Source organism: Dermacentor silvarum, chromosome 2 (genome assembly GCF_013339745.2).
Source record: "Dermacentor silvarum isolate Dsil-2018 chromosome 2, BIME_Dsil_1.4, whole genome shotgun sequence".
Taxonomy (NCBI): domain Eukaryota; kingdom Metazoa; phylum Arthropoda; class Arachnida; order Ixodida; family Ixodidae; genus Dermacentor; species Dermacentor silvarum.
In genome coordinates, this window is record NC_051155.1 from 237,815,506 (window position 1) to 237,837,011 (window position 21,506).

At 44.6% G+C, this 21,506-nt stretch overlaps 1 protein-coding gene across 1 annotated transcript in view; it reads left to right on the forward strand.

Moving 5' to 3' along the window:
• Positions 1 to 21,506, forward strand: part of LOC119442922 (casein kinase I-like) — a 52,339-nt gene that overhangs the window by 26,180 nt on the left and 4,653 nt on the right. The window contains exons 7-9 of the mRNA XM_037707990.2: positions 7,129 to 7,274; positions 17,104 to 17,187; positions 21,092 to 21,324. Of these exons, the coding sequence (XP_037563918.1) occupies positions 7,129 to 7,274; positions 17,104 to 17,187; positions 21,092 to 21,324 (463 nt within the window). The remainder of the gene's footprint in view (positions 1 to 7,128; positions 7,275 to 17,103; positions 17,188 to 21,091; positions 21,325 to 21,506) is intronic.

Genomic DNA, 21,506 nt, shown 5'->3' on the forward strand with positions numbered 1-21,506 from the left:
ATACAGTTGTGCTTATTTTTTACATGTTTATATATTCCTGGAAAACAATCTTTTGGCACCAACATTCAGTAAATAGCCAAACTGCCATCATATGATACATTTTCCGGCCACTAGATCCCATGTACACAAGAAAAAGCACTATGCACGCGATCGAGAACAGTAGCTACCTGCCGCAGCAGCTTCTCTGCAATACTTGCCTGCCCTTTCACGTGACAACGCTGGTGCCCACTAAGTTTCTTATTCCAGTACCAGCAAATCTACTCCAGGGTTGTTTCACACCGCACTCACAGCTATAGCCGCCAACCCTAATTATGATAAGCAGCTTGATGCACTTACCTCTTTTACAGCATGTGGGCCGTATGCTTGCCACTACAGTTATTAGGCGTATCGGTGCTCGTACTGCGGTAAGAGACGGCGGGTGCACGCGTGTATAATTAAGAAATACATATTGTGTCGCATACTGTGTCGCATACCGTGTCCTGTGACAGTTGCCCTCTTCCCACTCATGGTATTCTTCACCGCAATACTTTGTGTATGCTTCGCTGCGCAACACTGCTGTATTTAGGCGAAGCTGACTTTCGTGAGCTGGCATTCTGCAACGCGCCGTGCTTTCCGAGCCTCGAAGCCATTGGCGAGGATTACAAAGGCGGAGCCGGTGTCATTGCTAACAGCAGCAAATTGTTTTAATGAAAAACAATGCACCGAAGAACAAAAAAGTTGGTAGCGAACATCGAAGTAGCTAGGCCTAGTGGTGCCACGGTGGTGGCTACGGCTGCCAGTAGATCTGCGTGCAAAAGTGCCGTTTCGAGGCAGCAAGATAATCAAAATGGGACGGTGTTGGTCACGGCTTCAATTAAGGCCGTTTCAGACCTGCAGTCATGGCAAAAAGTCCGGAAAATCGGATGGTGAAGGTGTTTAGCGTCCGAAATTTCGGCTGTTCTTGTACATTGGCTTTACGGGGTACGTAGCGGTGCCGTGAATGCGTCCGAGTTACCGGGCATGTCTGAAAAATCGGACGTCCGGGATATCGGTTGTTGACTAATAGGAAAATGACAACGTTCATCTTGGGTCGCTTGGGCTCCACGTGTGTCCGCGTCTCGTGCCGCAACAATTTGGGCTGAGTGTGCACATAAAAACTTCCCACCAAAATGCCCCACTCGAAGAAGCTACCCACCCATACCGAATTCGAGGAGTGCAAACGTCAGCTTGCCAGAAGCCGTGAAAACAACAATGCGCGTCTCGGGTCTGCTTTGCAACAATTCGTGCAACACTTCACATTACGTAGCTGTCAACTACAGTTGAGTCCGAAAATTTTTTAGTAACTTCCAATCATACGTTTCATTGGTTAGTATGTATTTTCCCGTGTTTTAGTGCGATAGCAATTATATGGACACTCGAAGTGGATTTCTTCCATCGAGCGGGCGCTCCAGCAGCATTGCCGGCAATACGAACGCCTGACTAACGATGCACCTGCAGGAGCCGCAGTACTGGCAGTGACAGACTGGCCCTCGCTGCGTCAACTGATAAGAGACATAGTGCGCGAGGATATTGCAAAGCAAACTGCGACACCGAAGGAGTTTACTGTTGCTTCGTTCGCTGAAGTTGTCCGCCAAGAAATCCGGCAAGCATTTGCATCTCCTGAGCCACTCCCTGACCCGTGTCCCGAGCCGTGCTTCGAGCCATGCGCATATAGCTACGCAGACGCTGTCCGTCGCCCGCTTTCTACTGTGCCAGTACAGCAGTACCACCAGCGGCCTCCTATTGCTGCTTGGATACAGAGAGAGCATTTCAGGCGACCCCAGCTTCGCAGGACCGACGTATGGCGCACTACTGATCACTGACCATTGTGTTTTCACTGTGGCGAACCAGGGCAGATTTATCGTTTTTTCCCTCATCGCCAGGGTGGCACCCAGGAAATGTCACCTGCTACTCCGCGACAGCTTCCAGAGAGACATCCATGCTGCGACGACAGTATCACTCGGGAACAAGGCAGCTCAGCTGATCTCCGGTCGCAGTTTCGACGACGTGGTAAGAGGCTGCTCTCCAAGCCCACGGCGGGGAAACTGAAATCAGTGACATCTGGGGGGAAGGTTGCAAGTCGTCGAACTGCCGAAAATCCCCCATTATTACTGAGAAACGAGCAGAGCAACCCGGAGAAACAGAACACCGACGAATTTGTGAGTGTCGACCTACTCTTAACGATTGATGGACACGACGTGACAGCTTTAGTTGATACTGGCGCAGACTTTTCGATAATGAGTGAGCAGTTGGCAGACCGGCTTAAAGTCAAAACGCAATGGACGGGCCCTTATATTTGAAACGCCAGGGGCCAGATAATGACACCTACAGGAAAATGTACTGCACGACTCCAGATAGGAAATACAGCTTTTGTCGCCTCTTTTATGATTTTAAAAGAGTGCTGCAGATCACTCATCCTTGGAATGGACTTCTTGCGGAAGTACGGCGCCGTGGTTAACATACGGGATGGCGAGATAACCTTATCAAATAGTATAGACACGAGCCACGACGAAGAGCGCCAACGCACATCGTTACGTGTCGCCGACGACGACATCTGCATACCACCACTATCATGCAGTCTTGTCTCCGTCAGTTGCAGAGAACAGTTTAACGAGGACGGTGTAGCCGAACAATTAACTGCACTTCTGTTCCATCAAGGTGTTGCAATCGCTCGGGGTATCGTCAGCCTAATCGGTGGTCGCACAGAGGTACTACTGACAAATTTTACCAATGAACGCCGGCACATCAGTAAAGGCACCGCTGTGGCATACTTTGATGAAATTGACCACGTTCAATACTGCTTTGCTGTAAAAGAGGAATCAACCACCGATACGATGCCACATGCACCCGTTGTCGACGTTGACCCAGGTTTAGCACCGCAACAGAAACAGTCTCGGGGAACAACTGCTTGACCATTTTAAGGACTGCTTCTCTACAACGTCCCGAGTGCGTCAAACACCACTGACGAAACACCGCATTATTACGGAGGAAACAGCAATACCCATCCGGCAGCATCCGTATTGCGTGGCTGAGAAAGAGCGGGAAGCAATACAGCAGCAAGTCAAGAAAATGCTAGAAGGTGATGTCATCCAGCCGTCAAAAAGCCCTTGGGCATCGCCCATGATACTCGTCAAGAAGAAGGATGGTAGCCTGCTGTTTTGTATCGATTATCGCAAGCTCAATCGATTACGAAAAAATATGTGTATCCCTTACCACGCATTGACGATTCCCTCGACAGGCTACGGCATGCACGGTACTTCTCGTCGATGGACTTCAAAAGTGGATACTGGCAAATAGAGGTCGATGAGCGGGATCACAAAAAGACTGCTTTTGTGATGCCTGATGGGCTCTATGAATTCAAAGTGCTCCCTTTTGCTTTGGGCTCCGCCCGAGCCACGTTTCAAAGGCCGTTCTCTCAGACCTTAAGTGGAAGACTTGCTTAGTGTACCTAGATGATGTGATTGTTTATTCTGCCACGTTTGATGAACATCTCAGACGGCTACGGTTAGTTCTTCAAGCCATACGGTCCGCTGGGCTTACTTTAAAACCTGAAAAGTGTCACTTTAGCTATGAAGAACTACAGTTTGGGCCACTATGTAAGCCACACAGGTGTTAGACCTGATCCTGAGAAAATCTCAGCTGTCGCAAAGTTATCAAGGCTTACGGACAAGGAGGCAGTCAGACGCTTCCTGGGCCTATGCGCATATTACCGGCAATTTATTGCGGGTTTTGCACGCATCGCCTCACCGCTCACCTGCCTAACCAGAGAAGATGTCGCGTTTGTGTGGGACAAGGAGCAGGAGGCAGCATTTAACGAGTTGCAGCACCGTCTACAAACTCCACCTGTTCTTGCCCACTTTGACGTGGATGCGCCCACAATGATCCACGCCGATGCCAGCAACGTTGGTCTAGGCGCCGTTCTTGTTCAGCGGCAAGACGGCACTGAGCGAGTCATCGCTTACGCGAGTAGAACTCTCACGTGCCGAGTCGAACTACTCCACCACAGAGAAGGAATGCTTGGCTGTAGTATGGGCAGTTACCAAATTCTGTCTGTTGGTTGACCAACATAAAAGATCCATCTGCACGTTTGGCACACTGGAGCCTACGGCTTCAAGAGTATGACATGACAGTGGTCTATAAATCGGGAAGGCAGCACTTAAGATGCTGATTGCCTTTCCAGATCGCCGATTGAGTCGTCAAGTGGAGATGATGACAAATCCACAGGCTTTTTAGGAGTTGTTGATGCACCCACCATCTCTCAACAACAAGAGGACCAGGAGCTCGCTTCTCTAATTGATTTCTTAAAAGGCTGCACCACAAACAAGCCTGGATTGTTCTCAAAGGACCTGTCATCATTATGCATATGCAACAGTGTTCTTTTTAGAAAGAACTTCTCTTCAACAGGGAACAGATATCTACTTGTCGTCCCTAAAACACTCTGCAATGAAATATTGCAGGCCTGTCACGATGAAGCTACCTCAGGCCACCTTATACAAGAACATTAGCACGGATTAAAGACAAGTACTACTGGCCATGGCTCACAGCACAGGTGAAGCACTACGTTCGAACGTGCCTTGACTGCCAGCGACGAAAAGTGCCACCTGTGAAACCTGCCGAATTATTACATCCCATTCCAGTGCCGGAAACGCCGTTTACACAAATTGGGATGGACCTTTTGGGCCCATTCTCAATATCTGCCGCCGGAAATAAGTGAGTCATAGTTGTGACAGACTACCTCACGCGATATGCAGAAATCAAGGCACTTCTGAGCAGCACAGCAGCCGAGGCCGCACAGTTCTTCATTGAAAACGTCGTTCTGAGGCACGGTGCTCCAGCAGTCATCGTAACCGACAGGGGAACCACGTTCACGGCTGAACTTTAACGAAGTGTACTCGCGCTCAGTGGCACAGCACACAGAAGGACGACAACCTATCACCCGCAAAGCAATGGACTTGCGGAGCACCTCAACAAGACTCTCGCAGACATGCTGTGCATGTGTGTCGATGTGGAGCACAAGAACTGGGACCAAATATTACCCTACATCACGTTTGCTTATAATACAGCTCGGCAAGAAACAACAAGAATGACACCATTCAGTCTCCTCCACGTTCGAGAAGTGACTACAATGCTGGATGCTATGGTGCCTCATGATTCGAGCGATTCCGAGACTGACGCCGCAGATTTTACAGAGCGCGCCGAAGAAGCAAGACAGCTCGCGCGCGTTCGCATAACTAGCCAAGAAAACCGAGATGCCCGACATTACAATCAACACCATCGATGCGTCTTAAACCAGCCCTGCCATAAAGTCTGGGTTTGGGCTCCAGTACGCCGTCGGGGCCTCGCAGAGAAACTTCTACGCCGATACTTCGAACCATGCAAGCTTCTACGATGCCTTAGCGACGTCAACTATGAAGTCGTTCCTGACAGCCCATCCTGCTCGAGGCACCGTCAGAACCTGCCTGAGACTGTGCACGTGGTGCACATGAAACCTTATTTTTCTGAATGACATAGGCACTCTCTGGTTTGCTGATCACACCGGGTGCTACCCACCGAGCATCGGGACGATGCTCCTTCTGGAGGGGGGCAAATACCGTGACGCTATCTGTGCCCAACCACGCTGACAACGAAGACGACGACCTCCAGCATGCAAGCGAGGTGCTAGAGAAGAAGAAGCTTGAACTGAGCGCTTGTTCTTAATTGTTTCAATTAAATACCGCTCTTCGCTCTTGTCTGCAGTGAGCCGTGACAATATGTTATTTCAGACTTCCAATTATTCAAACTTGTGGTCCCATCGAATCCAAATTATCGGTCGGTGATTGTAAATCCTTCAATGGCTGAGCCTGGCATAGTGTCATTGTTTTTCTATTTAACAGCATGCTTGTGTAATATGTTTCCTGTAACGCCTCGTTAATTTGACCTTTATTAACATAGAAAATCAGATAATTCGGACTCGATCTCTGGTCCCAGCCAGGCGTATGCGTTATCCAATGGAATCAAAAAGTCTTGTTAATTCGGACGCATTTGACCACACACCGGTTAATTCGGACAACTCTGAGCTCGGCGAGCACGAAATGCCGCAAAAAGCAAAAGCGACCAAGACGAAGCGTTGAATCGGTGTCGCCATAGTCATCAGCAGAAATCATACATGAATGATAGGAACGCCGGAACACTTTGTGCCTATTTGTGGCTTTATAGCCTTTATTCTTGCGCTTACAGTCGTGCATAATACCGCATTGGCCGCGGGCTTTCATAACAGCATAGTCGCCGTCCATGATCGCGTTGATAGTTTCGTCTACAGCTGTTGCGGCAAACGGTAGTTTCATTTTGGCTCATTGAAAAGGCAAAGCTGTTGAGGATGAGTGCTGGACAAATCACGATGAAGGGACGATCTGTTGGTGACCAACGCCTTGGCAAAAAATATAGTCAGTATGTGAGCGCAAGTGAGAAATGTGTCATATGACGATGCGTGTCGTGGACCCGCTGTGTATGAAGTCGCGAGGACTTCGCTGCTGCGAAAGCTGATCATTCACGAGATGACAAGAACCGGAATTTCCGCACTGGGCAATATAGAAACAGCATTAGCTGATTCATTCAGTAATGAGAAAATGTTGATGTAGTTCGCATTTGCTGGTCGCTTACTTGGTATCCCCGATAATTCTACATTCCTGTAATTCGTACTTTTCCCCCTCGGTCTAGTGAAATCGAAATGAACAAGGTTATACTGTATTATGTGCTTGGTTTCTGCGATCATGTGAAAAACTTATTAGAAGGGTTCTACTGTATTGCACTAGTAATGCTTCACATTCGTGGTTGATGTACATAGACATGTAGTGCCTGTAAGCATTGTGATGTAAACGTAGTAGCACTTTCATGTGAAAATGAAACATGCCATGGCATTAGTTTCCTTAATATCATGGTGGCACCACACCACTGTGAAGCAATGCTATATTTTCCGCTGAATCTTCAGCTTTCAGCTTGGCTCTGGCTTTTCCTTCTTTCACTGTAAGTTATCGCCTTTGTCACCTTTGGCCCAGAACAATGCAGTGCACCTATATGACAGTTGCTCCTTGCTTACTCATTTGGCCCTTTTCACTTTCTTTTTTCTTCCAGAAATGGCCACATACTTGAGGTACGTCAGGCGGCTAGACTTTTTTGAGACTCCCGACTATGACTACCTGAGGAAAATGTTTCACGACTTGTTCGAGCGCAAGGGCTACGTTGACGATGGAGAGTTCGACTGGACGGGGAAACAGATGGTGAGCCAATTTCGATTATCTTCTTCCAATGCTGATCCAGTTGTGTGGTTCAGCATTTCTTTCCCTCTAACACTTGGAAAAGACTGTAGTGTTCCATGTGGCTGTCACACTACCTTCACTCTCTTTTTCATGAACTCGTAGCAAAATGTACACTTGGCTGGAACACATCATGGCACCTTGTACTTGGTGCTTCAGCAATCTTGAGGATAGGGAATGTAGACTCTTTGGAAGTAGAGACCAAAATGTCTAAAGGTACTTCGCTGTCATTTCTTCCTGTTTCAGTGTCGCTACACATTTTCACATTGTGCTAAATGTAAAACATTTATATACAGTAAAAGCTTGTTAATTCGAATTTCACAGGGACGCGTAACGAGTTCGTATTAAGAGGAAGCTTTAGCTCAGGCCCAACTCCGATGCGGCCTATTCAAATGCATGTGAAATGCAGAAACATTTTTCTGAGATAACCCCAGGACCTATTTTAGTGACATTTGTTGCATTTGAGAGAGGAAGTTAAATTAGTGACTGTTGGAAGTGGAATTTCGATTTAGGGTCTGAATTTTTTATAAGAATTTTCAAAAATTCAAAAGGTCAAAAAAATAGAAGCACGAAGTTTACAAATTAAAAGGTTGCATCAAGAACAGATATCAAGGTTCTCTAAACGGCATCCATTAGATCATTCAAAGCGGACAAATTCGATGTAAATTTATATCTTAAGTGAATTCGTTACGTTGTGTACAAGGGTTCTGCAAAAGCTGTATTTCCATGTTATTAAATTTTGGGGGATTCATGTGTAACATATCAATATTTTCCGCTTTAGATGTACTATTAGATGCAATTCACAAAGTTGTGATATCATTTTCATTGCAATTTGCTATTGTTGCCAATTTTTAATAAAAAATTGACGACCTAAATCAAAAATTCCAAGCCGACTGTCATTAGAGGTTTTTTGTTATTTATTTATTATTATTATTATTATTATTATTATTATTCTACAAACTTCGTCAAATTTGGTGCAGTGGTTGCCGAGAAAAATGAATTCTCCTTTTACATGTGTTTAGATAGGAGCACCCAAGCTAAAGGTTGCTCTTAAACCGAATTCGAACTATCTGTGATCGCTTCTTGCTTCTTTTCTTTGAAAGCGATGGCCATCACTTTGTCTTCCAAAGCACAAACGTGACGCATAGCTTCATCTTCACCCTCCTTGGAAGTTACAAAATAGGCGCCCGACACTGAGCACCTCAATTACAGTCGCCAACTGATTTTTCGAACTTGATGGATATTCCGGACTTCATAGATGCACTGTCAGGGTTAATGCGATTTTGTGACCGATTTTTCAGATGAATTTAGGCGCCAAAGTTTGATTTTCTGGACTAAATCGCTCGTTCCAAGCCCCGCCCGCCACGCTACCTGATCGTGAAGGCCGCCCTTTTGGATTTTCTGCTGGCTTGGCCAAACTTTGCTTCCAGTGGCCCGCTCTATGGCCTTCAAGATAGAGAGCGAGCGCGCTATCTTATCGTCTTGGAGGCCATGACCGCGCTCTTCCTTGGCTGACAAAACGCTCCAGGAGACGACACTTGTTCTGTTTTCTTTCTATTTTCGGTCAGCATTATCGTCATAACTACTTATTGCAGGTTCCTTATTTTTTTATTATTATTTTTTTTTATCAGCGAGTGGCTGCGCGCAGTTCGAATGAATAAATGATGGAGGAGCCGATGCGCGTGCGAAATAACGAGTTGATTTACCCTTAAATGGCTATGCTGCATGGCCGGACCGCGACAGTCAGTTCGAATTAATGAGGTGCGATTTAAAAAATTTTTTACTGTAAATGGTTTGTACAATTATATTTGCACATTTAAATGTACAGCTTGGCATATTCAGGAACAGCATCATTGTAAATACAATGCCATTTGTATGGCATTGTTCTTTGCATCCGAACTTCACCTTGTGCAGACTTTATGGTTCGAGTTTCAAAATGAGATGTTTTCATATTTACATGCATTCAATGTCATGTAGTACTTGACTGCTACGTGAAATCATACGGTCTACAAAGAACTTAAATAAGTACTATTTGTTATGGCCAAGGTTTATTTATCTTCATGCTTTCAGCTGACTGCAGCTATAAAACTACAGCAAATGACTAAGGGGGCAATGCACATTTTTAAAATTTTCTGCAAGTTGCGTTACTCCAATTAAAACAAATTATGCAGACACTGTATTAGCTGAATATCTGAATACAGACACATGCTGTTGAGTCTGGCTGTGATTCAGACAGATTTGGTACAGGAAAAAAAAAAAGTTACTAAGTGACAGTAGAATGAACAAGCTTTACATTTGTTTGCAATGCCACCCTGCTTGTTAAGTGAAGTGTTGCTTGGCAGACACTGGGCTCCTTGGTTTTCTGGAGTCTGAATAAATGAGAGACACGTGATCCTTCAAAGAGCCAGCTTGTTGTGCCGTCAAGGTAGGTCACCTGAGTGAAATTGAATTTCGCTGCTTGGTTATCAGTGCTGCGTTTTTTTTTTACAAGTTGACTACCACCATTGCATGGCTGTCTTTTCCCTCTCTTCTGTCCTTTTATGCCGCGGTACATGACTCAGCCGGAAAACTTTATGCAGCTGAAAGCACTGAGGAATGCGCTTCCTTCCGACGAGGATAACTCCAGCCAGGTTTGTCACTCAGGGCTTCTGCTGGATTAGTGGAGACCAGCTTGAGCTTCTTGAAGTACAGCAGTGCTGTAAAGCTTGCCTGTCATTCTAGTGGCCTTGGTCCATCAGGGGCTCTGGTGGCACTGCGGTAGCATTGCTGATGTGTGGCATTCGTTGGGAAGCTACTATGTAAGCCCCTAATGTGTGTGCATGTCTAATTTGTCCACAGATTGAAGGGGATTCATGTTAGTCAGCCGGTTGTTTCAAATTAAGCTTACATAGGGCCAAGCTCCACAGAAGCATGGTTGCCATCCTTGTGCTAAATGGATAGAATGTGTGTAATCATTGTCTTTTATTATTTGTTGAGCTTCAAGTGACATCTTTCTGCTTTCATTTGCATATGCACCAGCTTCACAAGCCAGTGGTAATGCAAATGGGTTTTGGTTCTCTAATAGTGGATGGTGTGTTGACACGAGCCCTAAAGCGTATGAAAAGTATATGTATCATGGCAAGTGTAAATATCATGTATGGTTTGTTGAAAGCAGTGGTTGAATGAGAGCTCTGCTTGCATTAGGGTTGCGCTTTGATTATTTGTAAGACTAGATGATTTTACATAGTACGAAATGCCTTCTGCTATATTTATTGTTGTTTTTCCTAGGTAAAATGTCGTTTGCAGATTCATGAAGGGCAGCCTCCTTCCCCCTTTTTTTTATGTTTATGTAACTGCATATGTCCAAATAATTGCGTACTCAATAAAAGATAAAGGGAACAGCAATTTGTCTAAGAATGCCAGCAGCACACAAAGCTTGTTCTCACTTTTTTGTCTGGTTAGTGCGATGGTACTGAGACTGAATTGAATAGCATTAAAAGTGAATTGAATCTAGAATATTTTTGTAGTAGTTTTGAATAATGAACTACCTTTTTCACCATTAATACAAAACAGTTTTGCCATCCCAGTGCAGTCGCACAGTGATGTAACAAACTTAGATATAATAAATTATCAGATGTAGCAAAGTAAATGCAGTATGTTTTTAGCTGATATCAGCATGTAACGAAGATATTTTCATGTCAGGTGAGACTTCTTTATATACCGTATTTACTCGCGTAATGGATGCACCCCCAACTTTAGTCGTCAAAATTTTGATGTGTTTTTTTCTCCTGCGTAAAAAATGCACCCTGAACTTACTGCCGTGAAGTAGGAAAGATTCAGTGTCCGATATGGCGTCGGGCGGGTACGATTAGTATCGGATGTCGTATCGGACACCAAATCGTCCCATGTGTCTCCTACTTTTCTTGCAGTAGCAATCATGCGGACACTCCAGGCGCATTACTGCTGTCGGCGCCAAGGATCACGGCTCCATCTCCTGCGTTCTGGGGAGAAAAGCGGGGATGAAACGCGCCGCATTTCGTAGCGTGCATGGCGCCGGGGAGAGGGGAGGGAGGGGGGCGGCGCAGCAACTATGCATTGCGCTGCCGCGCGCGCCCAATCTTAAAAGCGATCTGCGTCAAGGGCCGAGTCTAGGTACAATGGCAGCTCATACTTTTGTGCATGCTCCGTTTTCGCTGCTCAGTTTCTGTTGAAGGGATACACGGCATGAAGATCACTTTGCTCGCTGCTGCTGCTGCTGCTGCCGCCGCGCTTCCTCACTCCAGCTTATTGACAGTGTTTTGAAACACATCGAGTGTGGTGTGTTTATGTTTGCCTGTGTGCGCCGACACTATACCGGTTAAATTACTTTGCAAGTTTATATGGCCGATAGAATTGCAAGTTTATATGGCCGATAGAACTACTCTTCTTACATTGTATAGCTGTCTACACATTTGATATTGCAATCGATGGTTCGCCTTTCGGGCGAAACTGCGACTTTTTTGGAGGTGGCCACGGAAAAAATATCACTAAAAATTTTACCCCGCGTAATAACCGCACCCCCCAACTTTGCGCATATTTTTTTGTGCAAAAAGTGCGTTCATTATGCGAGTAAATATGGTAACGAGATTTAGCTGTATTTGCTACATCAGCAAGTGTGTCGCTATGAATTGCACTTTATCAAAAGTTTGAATGGAGCATTATAGACAAATAAGTGGAATTCTTCAGAGCATGCATGGTCCTGAATTCTCAGAATGACCATTTGAAAGGCATTCTTGTAAACTTTTTAGCATCTGTGTGTACTTTCAAGGATAAAACTGAAGTGTATGTTGACTGCAGCGGTGACAAAACGAAGAAAGCCCCTTTTCTTTCAGTTGGGGTAGTCGCTGCAGATGGTGCCATTAAAGTGTCAAAAGGATGTTGCAACCGAGTGCATTCAGATTTAATCCCAAGAGAAAAACGCAGTTGCAGCACCGATAGATGGCACCAAACAACACCCTTTGCCAACTGTCGTGTCTGAGCTAAATTTAGGCGCAAATGATTGTGGTTTAGCTGGAAAAGTCTGTCTCTTTGAGCAACACAGTGTGCTCTATGCAACTTACTTTATGTCCACTGAGGCAGGGGTGAAATTTGCTTCAAAAAAGTTGAAAAACATCACATGATGAAAACCACAGCGAACGTGAAGACTACAATATGGCAATGCACATTTAAAGTGTAGCAATGATAGCCACTGTGACAGGCGGTCACTGAAGTGTACTGTGGTGCATGGCATTGTTAGCAAATTTGTCCAATTTGCTGAAATTTATTGCTGTGTAGAGTTAGTTGTTGGTGCCGTATTAAAAAAAAAAAAACAGTGTGTTGAATGTTCAGTACCTGTGTTACAACTTCCAGTTTGTCAGCCTCCACAAACCTCAACTGTAACTTTACTCCAATATCTCTGACAGAGCTTTCAGCTTGCAAGACTTCGCAACTCCACCAGGAACAGGTGTAGAAAGGGGTTCCCATGTTTTAAATTAGGAGGAGCACATCCATGTTGCCTCTTGTTTCATCTTTGTATATAATTGTCTCTGGTGTTCTGTCAGCACAGCTTTAACATAGAGTGGCACATTACCTCTCAAGGGCAGTCAGTGAAAATGCTTTCACATAACACTCACAGTTATAGTTGTTACTGTACTGATTTGATCCTTACATATTCTAATGATAACCATGTTATGCAGAATACTAAGGCAGAGCACAGTGCTAGTGCACAAGAAGTACAGTGGAATCTCGATGATACGAATCTCACGGGGTCACGAAAAATATTCATATTAGCCGAAATTCGTATCATCTAAACACAATTAAAACTAGCCAAATGCGGGGAGCGCCGCCATCTTGGTATCGTTCGAAAGCTCAAGGTTTCGCCGTTCACTTCTTAATTCATCCGTAGTCGCCATCTTGTAACAAACGCAAAAAAAAAAAAAAGAAGCGCGGGTCTGCAATAGGTAGTCACACGGGCCCTCCGATGAAAGCGGGCCTCCGATTAGGCTGCCGTGCTGAAAGGTGTCTCTCCATTGGTTGCTGCTGTGACAGAGGCAAGATGGCAACCGCAGTTGTCTGCTTCGTAAACCACGCCGGTGTCTTCACTTGACACGCAGAATTCGGATTACTGAGAGCTCCCAGGTTAGTGATGGATCGTCGCTCGTTGGAGAAGAAATTTTGGACGAAGCACGCCTTCGGAATACGGAAGCGCAAGCCTCCTACGGCAAGAAAAATACGGCAATTAGCGGGAGAAGCGGAGGTGCACCCGACTAACGTGCCGCGCTATCTTGCACCATGTCACTCCGGCAGATGAAACAGACAATCGCCCTGTGCCATCGGCACTGATAACGCAGTCGACGGAAGACGCGCCAACGGAGGCTTCCGTGCATTGGCGTACGGCCGCGCGAATCAGCCGAGATCGTATCTCGGTTGCTGCGGCTAGGCAAAATGGCGCAAACACAAAGAACGCGGCCCGAAGTACAGCAGCCACTCCGTCCGGCCGATGGCACGCGGAAAAGGAGGAAAAGCACAAAAGCGACAAAAGCGCCAGCGCTTCAAACTCTTCGCGCCCAGTCGCGGCCTCCGCGCTGTCCGGCGCCGCGTCCGCACCTCCGCACTAAAAGAGAAATAGAGAAAGCGCGTGACTGCGCGCTGTTCTCTTTCACGGCCGTTGATGGGACGGCGTTTATTCGTATCAACCAACGTGGGTCGAAAATCGATTCGTAACAACCGTTCCCTAGCACGTTGCAAAGTAATGGGGCTCGGCCGGGACCACAGAAAAATTTGTATCATCCGGAAGTTCGTATTAGCCGTGATCGTATCATCAAGATTCTACTGTACATTTTATGGGGTGGAAGTGTCGTATTGTCATGCATTTACTTGTTACTTCCAAAGCTCTTTTCTTCTTTCCTGCAGTCTTCATTACTCAGCACAGTAAGCACATTTCATCTTCCCTGCACTCTAACCACTCAGCATAGTAAGTTTAAGTGTTGCACGCGTTGCTTCTAACCTCACTTGGCACAGAGCAAGTCTGCATATGCGTATCAGTCCTTTAGCCTTGCAAAACTGTGTGGTACAGACTTATTTTTTGGGTGGCGGTTCAGGGGCAGTTCGCATTGCAGAGTGGTGCATGCAGATATATCTTCAGGAACTTAATTATTTTACCCGTATTTTTTTCACAAGTCAGAACAGTCATTTCTCTCTCTCTTTCTCTCTCCACATCATCATCAGTGACTATATTAACAGGTGACTATGGTGACAGTAAGCTGCATGATACCGTGTAACAAGATGTCAACCTATGGCATTGTGCTGCTGAGCTTGAGGTCGCAGGTTTGATCCCGACCACGACAGCTGCATTTCAATGGTGGCGAAATGCAGAAATGCCCATGTACTTAGACTTAGGTTCATGTTAAGAAATCCCAGGTGGTCAAAATTAATCCGGAGTTTGGCGTGCATCATAATCAGATCATGGTTTAAGTTCATTTTTTTACCACATACATGGAGTTTCACATAAGTGGTTGGGACGAGGGAAAAAAAGCTGCATTAAAAACAGCTTGACTAGCCCCACGTCCTCGGTTCACTATGGGAGCATGGCAGTAAAAGAAAAGTACATTTCAACGCCGGTGTCAAATGAGAAAAACACATGATATTCACAGAAAACATATTTACAAAAAGTGAAATTTAACTATGAACATATTTAATACAGCATGCTTAAAACAGAAGTGTTAGAGAGTGTGCGGACATTTTCATAAGAAATCTTGAATTTATTTAATGTCTTCGGCAAGCAATAACCTAATGTTTGAAAGCCATAGTTTGTGCGCGGCCGTGACACATACCATTGTTCCGAGTCTCTGTTTAGGCGCAAAGAAGGATTTAGTTTCAAGTTAGCTACACTGTGTATATAATCGCAATTTTTCACAATATCAGTTCTGGTACTTAAGATCGTAAGATAATTTAATTTAATAAATTAACATGTAACTGCTCTGTGAGGTTGGTGATTCCAAGCTGCAAAAGTTCATGAGCAGAGCTGAATGTTGTACCACTTGAAGGCAACATCATAACGTAAAAAGCCAGTCGGTTGCAACATTTTTTTCTTTTTTTTCCTCAGCTTTAGGATAACCTTGGAAAAAACACTGGCAAGCTCCAGGAGCGTTCTAAACAATTTTAACATGATACGTGTTTCTATGAACCAGTTTAGTTTTCGGTGCCCAGGTTGTCAACGCCTTAGCATTAACTTAACATGTCTATTGCCCAACTTTTGTACCTTCAAAGTGTGCCTCTTTTATCTGCGAGAAGCGTACCGGTAGAGTTTCTAAGTCTTAAATATGTGTCAGAATTCGTTTAAAACTGATAGAGGACGTGCAGGTGCTTGACCCAAGAGCACACACAAGGTCCATGATATATTCATTTAGTACAGTTTTTATGTTTGGCATCATTGAATAATTCTGCTTTTTTTTTTTTTCCCCCTTTATAGCTCTGCGTACCCCACAGTGGCCATCATTTATTTGGCCAGTCGATGTAGTGTTTATCCAATGATATGGTAAAGTTAGAAAAAAAAAAAAAACAAGTTCTTATCATTAAATCTTGTTTTTACAAGTTTGTGCATTTTCATGTGTTGAGGTTTTACCATGGTGATTGCAGGATTCGAGGACCTCAATTTCATAGACCGTTGACTAAATTGTCTAAACTGGAGAAATGCTAGCTTTGTTTGACTTGGTTGATAGTGGTCACATTTGCCCTGTTTCTTTCTTGTATTGTTTTAATGTACTTTTGAGGTTTTGTTTGTGTTCTCATATATAAAAGCAGTTGGTGCAGTCCTTGCTGCTTTCTTCACCTTGTACATAGTGTAGTACAAACCAGTTGTCACATTGTACAACATAGAGATGCCATTTTTGTGTAGAAGCATGTTTCTTCCAAAGCTATGACATTGGCTGGCTCAGCAGAAGTAAGAACTTGAATGAAGTGCACCTAGTGTACTCTATACTAGGGTCCCTAGGCAAACAGAAATTGTGTGTGGCAGCTCTAACCAGGACAAAGTGGGATCTCCCTATTGAGTAACAGCTTGCATTTAGTTGAATTTCACTTTTGGATATATGCAATATGGTGGTATTGGTATTCCCAAGTATTATTCCAAAAAGCAGCTCTTTGCCAAGATGTGCACATGAATGCGAGATTAAGGAATGAGCTGTTTAAAAACGTGCACTAACTTCTGCACACAGAGTTCTGGGCTGTGTTCCACACTTCTATTCTTAGGTGGTATTTGTAGAATCTGTGCTTGCTTGGAGCAAACTTCATGCCTTCTGTCCAAGAGCATGTCTGTTGATGCTGATTAGAGAAAGCTTCATATAGCTAGGTAGGCGATTAACTCTGAGGCGAGATCGCGCAAGAATCTAACTTTCCGAACGTTTGCTTGCCCTATTGTAATTCTCCGACAGCTACGCTTTCGTCAGCAGATGTCAGCATGGCAGGGCAGGAGCATGGCGCCCTGTGAATCGCAATAGGGCAAGCAAATGTTTGGAAAGCAAGATCTTTCCGTGATCTTGGCTCTGGCTTCCTTTGTAGTATGGGACATAAGGGCTACTTGGGAACTCATCCGGGTCACGCAACTGGCTGGTGTGTCACTGCATAGCAGCACTGTTTACAGTCTCTGGCGTAGTGCTTTTTAGCAGTAGACTGTCCGTGTGTCCCTATGGGGAACTGCATAAAGACGGTCCTCCACCCTTTCCTCCCCCTTTCCTTCTTTGTCCTCTGCCCCCTTCTCTCTCTTTCTCTCTCTCGCCCTCCTTTGCTGCCATTTCAGTCAACCCCCGTGGGGTCCCTCCAGACAGGACAGGAGGTCATCGTTTCCCCAAACAGAGAAAGGCACATTACAACCAATGCCCGGGTAAGGCAGCCAAGCAAGCGAAACTTTTCCCCTTCATCCTCTCATGCTTGGTTCACCACTGTCTCTCCTCGGCCCGTCTCTCTGCCTGTTCAGTCTTTCCTTGGCGTTGCATGGCAATGTCTCAAACGGTGGCAGAAGTGGATACAGCCATCACGACAACTGGTTGTATTGGTGTGGTTCTGAACGACCTTGCATGCTGCGGGGCAGCATTTGCCATATTCATTGCTAATTAAATGAGGGAATTTAAGCTTTTGAATTACTAACACTGCTTCTGCATACTAGGTGGTACTTTTGCATGTTTGTGCATCTGCAGCTGTGTTTGTGTTTTTGTACCTGCATCCATATTCAACCAGTTTAAATTGCTTCATGACTAGTGTGTGCCAACAGATTTGAAATGATGCTGGTTTGCATATATGCATGGTATGATTTTTTTATTTTTTTGTTCCATCAGTCATGTAGTTACTAGATATTCTTATGAAGCTTTGCACAAAGTTGAAATGAGGCTACTGTACAAATAAAAATCAGACGTGTGTTTAATATTACAATTATTAATATTATTTTTTTTCTGTGTATCTTCACAAACTAACAGCACCATTCAGACATGTGATTATATATAAACGACACAATCTAGTACACAATATACCAATGTTAACTTATTAGGGCTTTGTTCAGCTAATCTGATATTGCAGACGGCCATTTTCACCTCCTAAAATTTGACGGTTGGTTGCACATGAGTAAAATTGCATATTTTCTCCCAAACCTTTATGGAAGTCTATGCATTATTCCTGGTATTAAAGAGTTTTGTTCACAACTCTCGTTTGGGTCTTGGGCTCTATTTTTTTCGTAAGCCTGTGAATACCTGTCTTGAGTTGGGGCTGGCATGTCATTTACATTAAGCTTCACAATTGCGCAAAATTAGTAAATGTTTTGCTACTTGTAGCTACCAGAGCCTTTTATTTTTCAATGCTTTCTTCAGCAAGCTCCAAGAAGGGGGCATTGAAAAATGCTTTCACGAGCCAATATGGTCATATCGGAATTAATGCGTGACAGACCATTACTAATATGCCTGCAAAACATTGATGTTTCTGTGAACCACATTGGCATGAGTTGGGGACCTGTGTGCTCCATTCCACGCATAGCTTGTCTCTCCTTGCAGAGCATTGTCATGTGATTGCATAGTAAAGTAGCACTGCTCTGATAATGTAACAAAGCAATGTCACTAAACACATAGAAGCTGCACAACCATGTGCTGAAAACTGAAAAAATAAGGGAAAAAAATGTACTTGTTTCAATACTCATTTTGATAGGTTTCAGCTGGTTTTAACTTCCGAGTACTCTGCAGGAAACCCAAGTAATGCATCTTGAAGTGGAAACAGTGCTTTATTTGCTGTATTAACAAAGAAAGTGGTTACTGAATGGTAACCACTTTCTCAGGGCAGCAGAATGAAAAACAATGCACATATTAGCATGCTTTTTTTTATTTACAATTTTTCAGACTCCCTAGAGGCAGCAAAAACATTTTAAGAAATATCAAACAATTGAAAAAACAAAAAAATGAATGCATGCATTTTACTGCCCCCAATCCAATGGCTCAAATCACCACAGGCATGTCCAATATAGCGCTGAAGGCCTGCCAGTACACTCATTAGGCACCCGCCATGGCGATGCAGTGGCTATGACGTTGCGCTACTAAGCCCATAGGAGCGGGGATGAATCCCAGCCACTGCAGCCGCATTTGGATGGGAGTGAAATGCAAGAACACCTTTGTATCGCGCATTGAGAGCACATTAAAGAACTCCAGGTGGTCAAAATTATTCTGTAGTCCCGACTACGGCATGGCTTATCATCGAATCGTGGTTATGGCACGTAAAACACCAGAATATATATACAACGGGTGCACGCTCGTCTAAAATAAGAGATACTGTGTCCCGTGACAGCGGCTTCTTTCAACTCGTGGTATGCTTCACCCCACAATACATTGCATATGCTTGACCGTGTAACACTGCTCTAGTGTGGCAAAGCTGACTTTTGGCACCCTGAATTTATGCAATGCTTGACCTGTTGCCGAGCTTTCCGCGCTTCAAAGCCATTTGCAAAGATAACGAAGGCGGAATTAGCACCATTGCTGACAGTGGTGAATTCTTTCGATTAAAAACTTTGCAGCGATCAGCAGGAAGCCTAATAGTGAACATCAAAGCAGGTAGACTTAGTGTTGTTGCAGTGGTTATAGCTGCCAGCAGATCAGCTTGCGACTCGTGAGGGCACTGGTTCAAGGCGGCGAGATAATCCAAATAGTGGTGGTGGCTTCGAATAATGCCATTTCGGTCCTGCGGTCACGGCTAAAAGTCCGGAAAATCAGACGGTGAAGGGTTTCAGCATCCAAAATTTCGGGAAGGCCTTATACATTAGCACTATGGGGTAGAAGGCATCCGAATTACCAGGCATGTCCTTAAAATCGGCGTTAGAACGTGTGCTGTAAGTTGTGGAGCTAAAGGGTTATTTACTTAAATATTTAATGACTGAATGTATTGCCTTAGATTTTCTTGCAAATATCTCTGCTTGGTCAGATAATTCTACTGTTGTGAAGTGATTGGAGTAAATTTTAGGCTCTTTCTTTTTTTTATCTCTCTGAAAAGGTGTTGAAAGTATAAAAAAAGCGGTATAGTGAAGGCTGAGCTGCATGGCCCAATTTTGTACAGCATTTGCCTGTGTCAGACGTTGCAATATTTTTTTCAACTGGCGAACTTTTGTGCCAACACCCAGTTATGTCTCACAAACTAGTATATACACATGCAACAGTTTCATACGTCATATGCAGGTCTTTCAAACACCATGATCCAGCACTTGGCATAATGTCCTATATATATGTCTAATGACCGCACTTCTTTTGCTTAAATATTGGTCCATATTTTTAAGGTGCAGCCCATACAGCAATGACCTTGACTAAATATGTACCAGACATGCTTGCCACTTGTATGCAACGACTGTGGGAAGCCTATATTTAGCTTTTCCTGCTATCGTTTATTATTTCTGGCACATGAGTGCATAGCTTGCATTGAAATTTGGTTCACCACAGAAGCGAATGCTTCTCGGTAAAGATGCTATTGGACGTCGGATCCTATTAAGGTTGTACAATGAAAAAAGACTACTAGTTTTTGCATGAGACATGAGCGGAATGTTGCAGTTGAAAGTGTCTGCATGGAAGTAATGAATACTTCCTTCACAAAGGTATGTTTGATACTTGGAAATCTTAAGCTGGGCATTGCTTAGCAGCAGGCAGTGCAGTATGAAAAGCAATATACATTGTACAAACAGAAGCATTTCGGTGGAAAGCACGATGGAACAAGAGGCAGGGTGACACTAGTTTACAAATTTTGTGGCAGCACTGAGGTTTTAACGAGCTTCCCTCTGACTGTCGATTGTAAAAGCAAGGAACAAACTGAAGAGGAGCTCGATGCACCTTACATCAGTGCCTCTATGTACCGCGCCGATATCATGCGAGATAGCGCAGCACTTAAAAATGGCAGTGTGGCCCATGCACGGATAATTTCAGAAATGCCCCTTTTTATCCCCTTTTGTACAATGCAGCCCATGTGCAGAATATACGGCATTTGCCTTTCGTTTCCCTTCAAGCATCACACTGCCTGGAATTCCACAGAAGCCCCGCCAGTCAGTGCTCATGCTAGGTCTAGTCAATTGCACATTAGCCTCAAAAAGTTTTAGCGGCTACTGTACCATCTTTGCTGTAATTCCTTCCTTGTGCGTGTGTGTATACATGTGCACATTCTCTCTGTGTTATTGCACTGTTGTTCCTTAGTACCTCATTTAATAAATCAACATTTGAGATACGTGCCAGTGTTTCGAGTACCACCTTGGACGCTTGCTTGCCTCTCTGCGCCTGCAGTCAAACCCCCAGAAGAATGCGTGGTTGGACCAAAGCAACCCACGGCAGGCAGGCAACACGCTGCTTGCCGAGAAGCTGGTGCATCAGGGAGGCGGGGCAGGTGGCGTGCCCCAGGGATCGGTCCAGGTTGTTTCCTCTACCAATGGCGACCTGGCCAATGACGACCCCACCACAGGCCACTCCAACACCCCCATTGCATTACCTGTCGAAGTGGAGGTTGTCTCAGATACCAAGTGAGTTCCCATATTCCAACAATGCCAGTGTTCTTAGCAGCTGTGTATCTGCATTGATCACATTCAAAGATGCTTTCACTCCTACATCCCACTTAATAGTGTCTGATAATGTGATGATGTCACTGTGATGATGGGCATTCTGTGCACTGGCTTAACCACTTGACGTCTGCCTAAAGTGACTG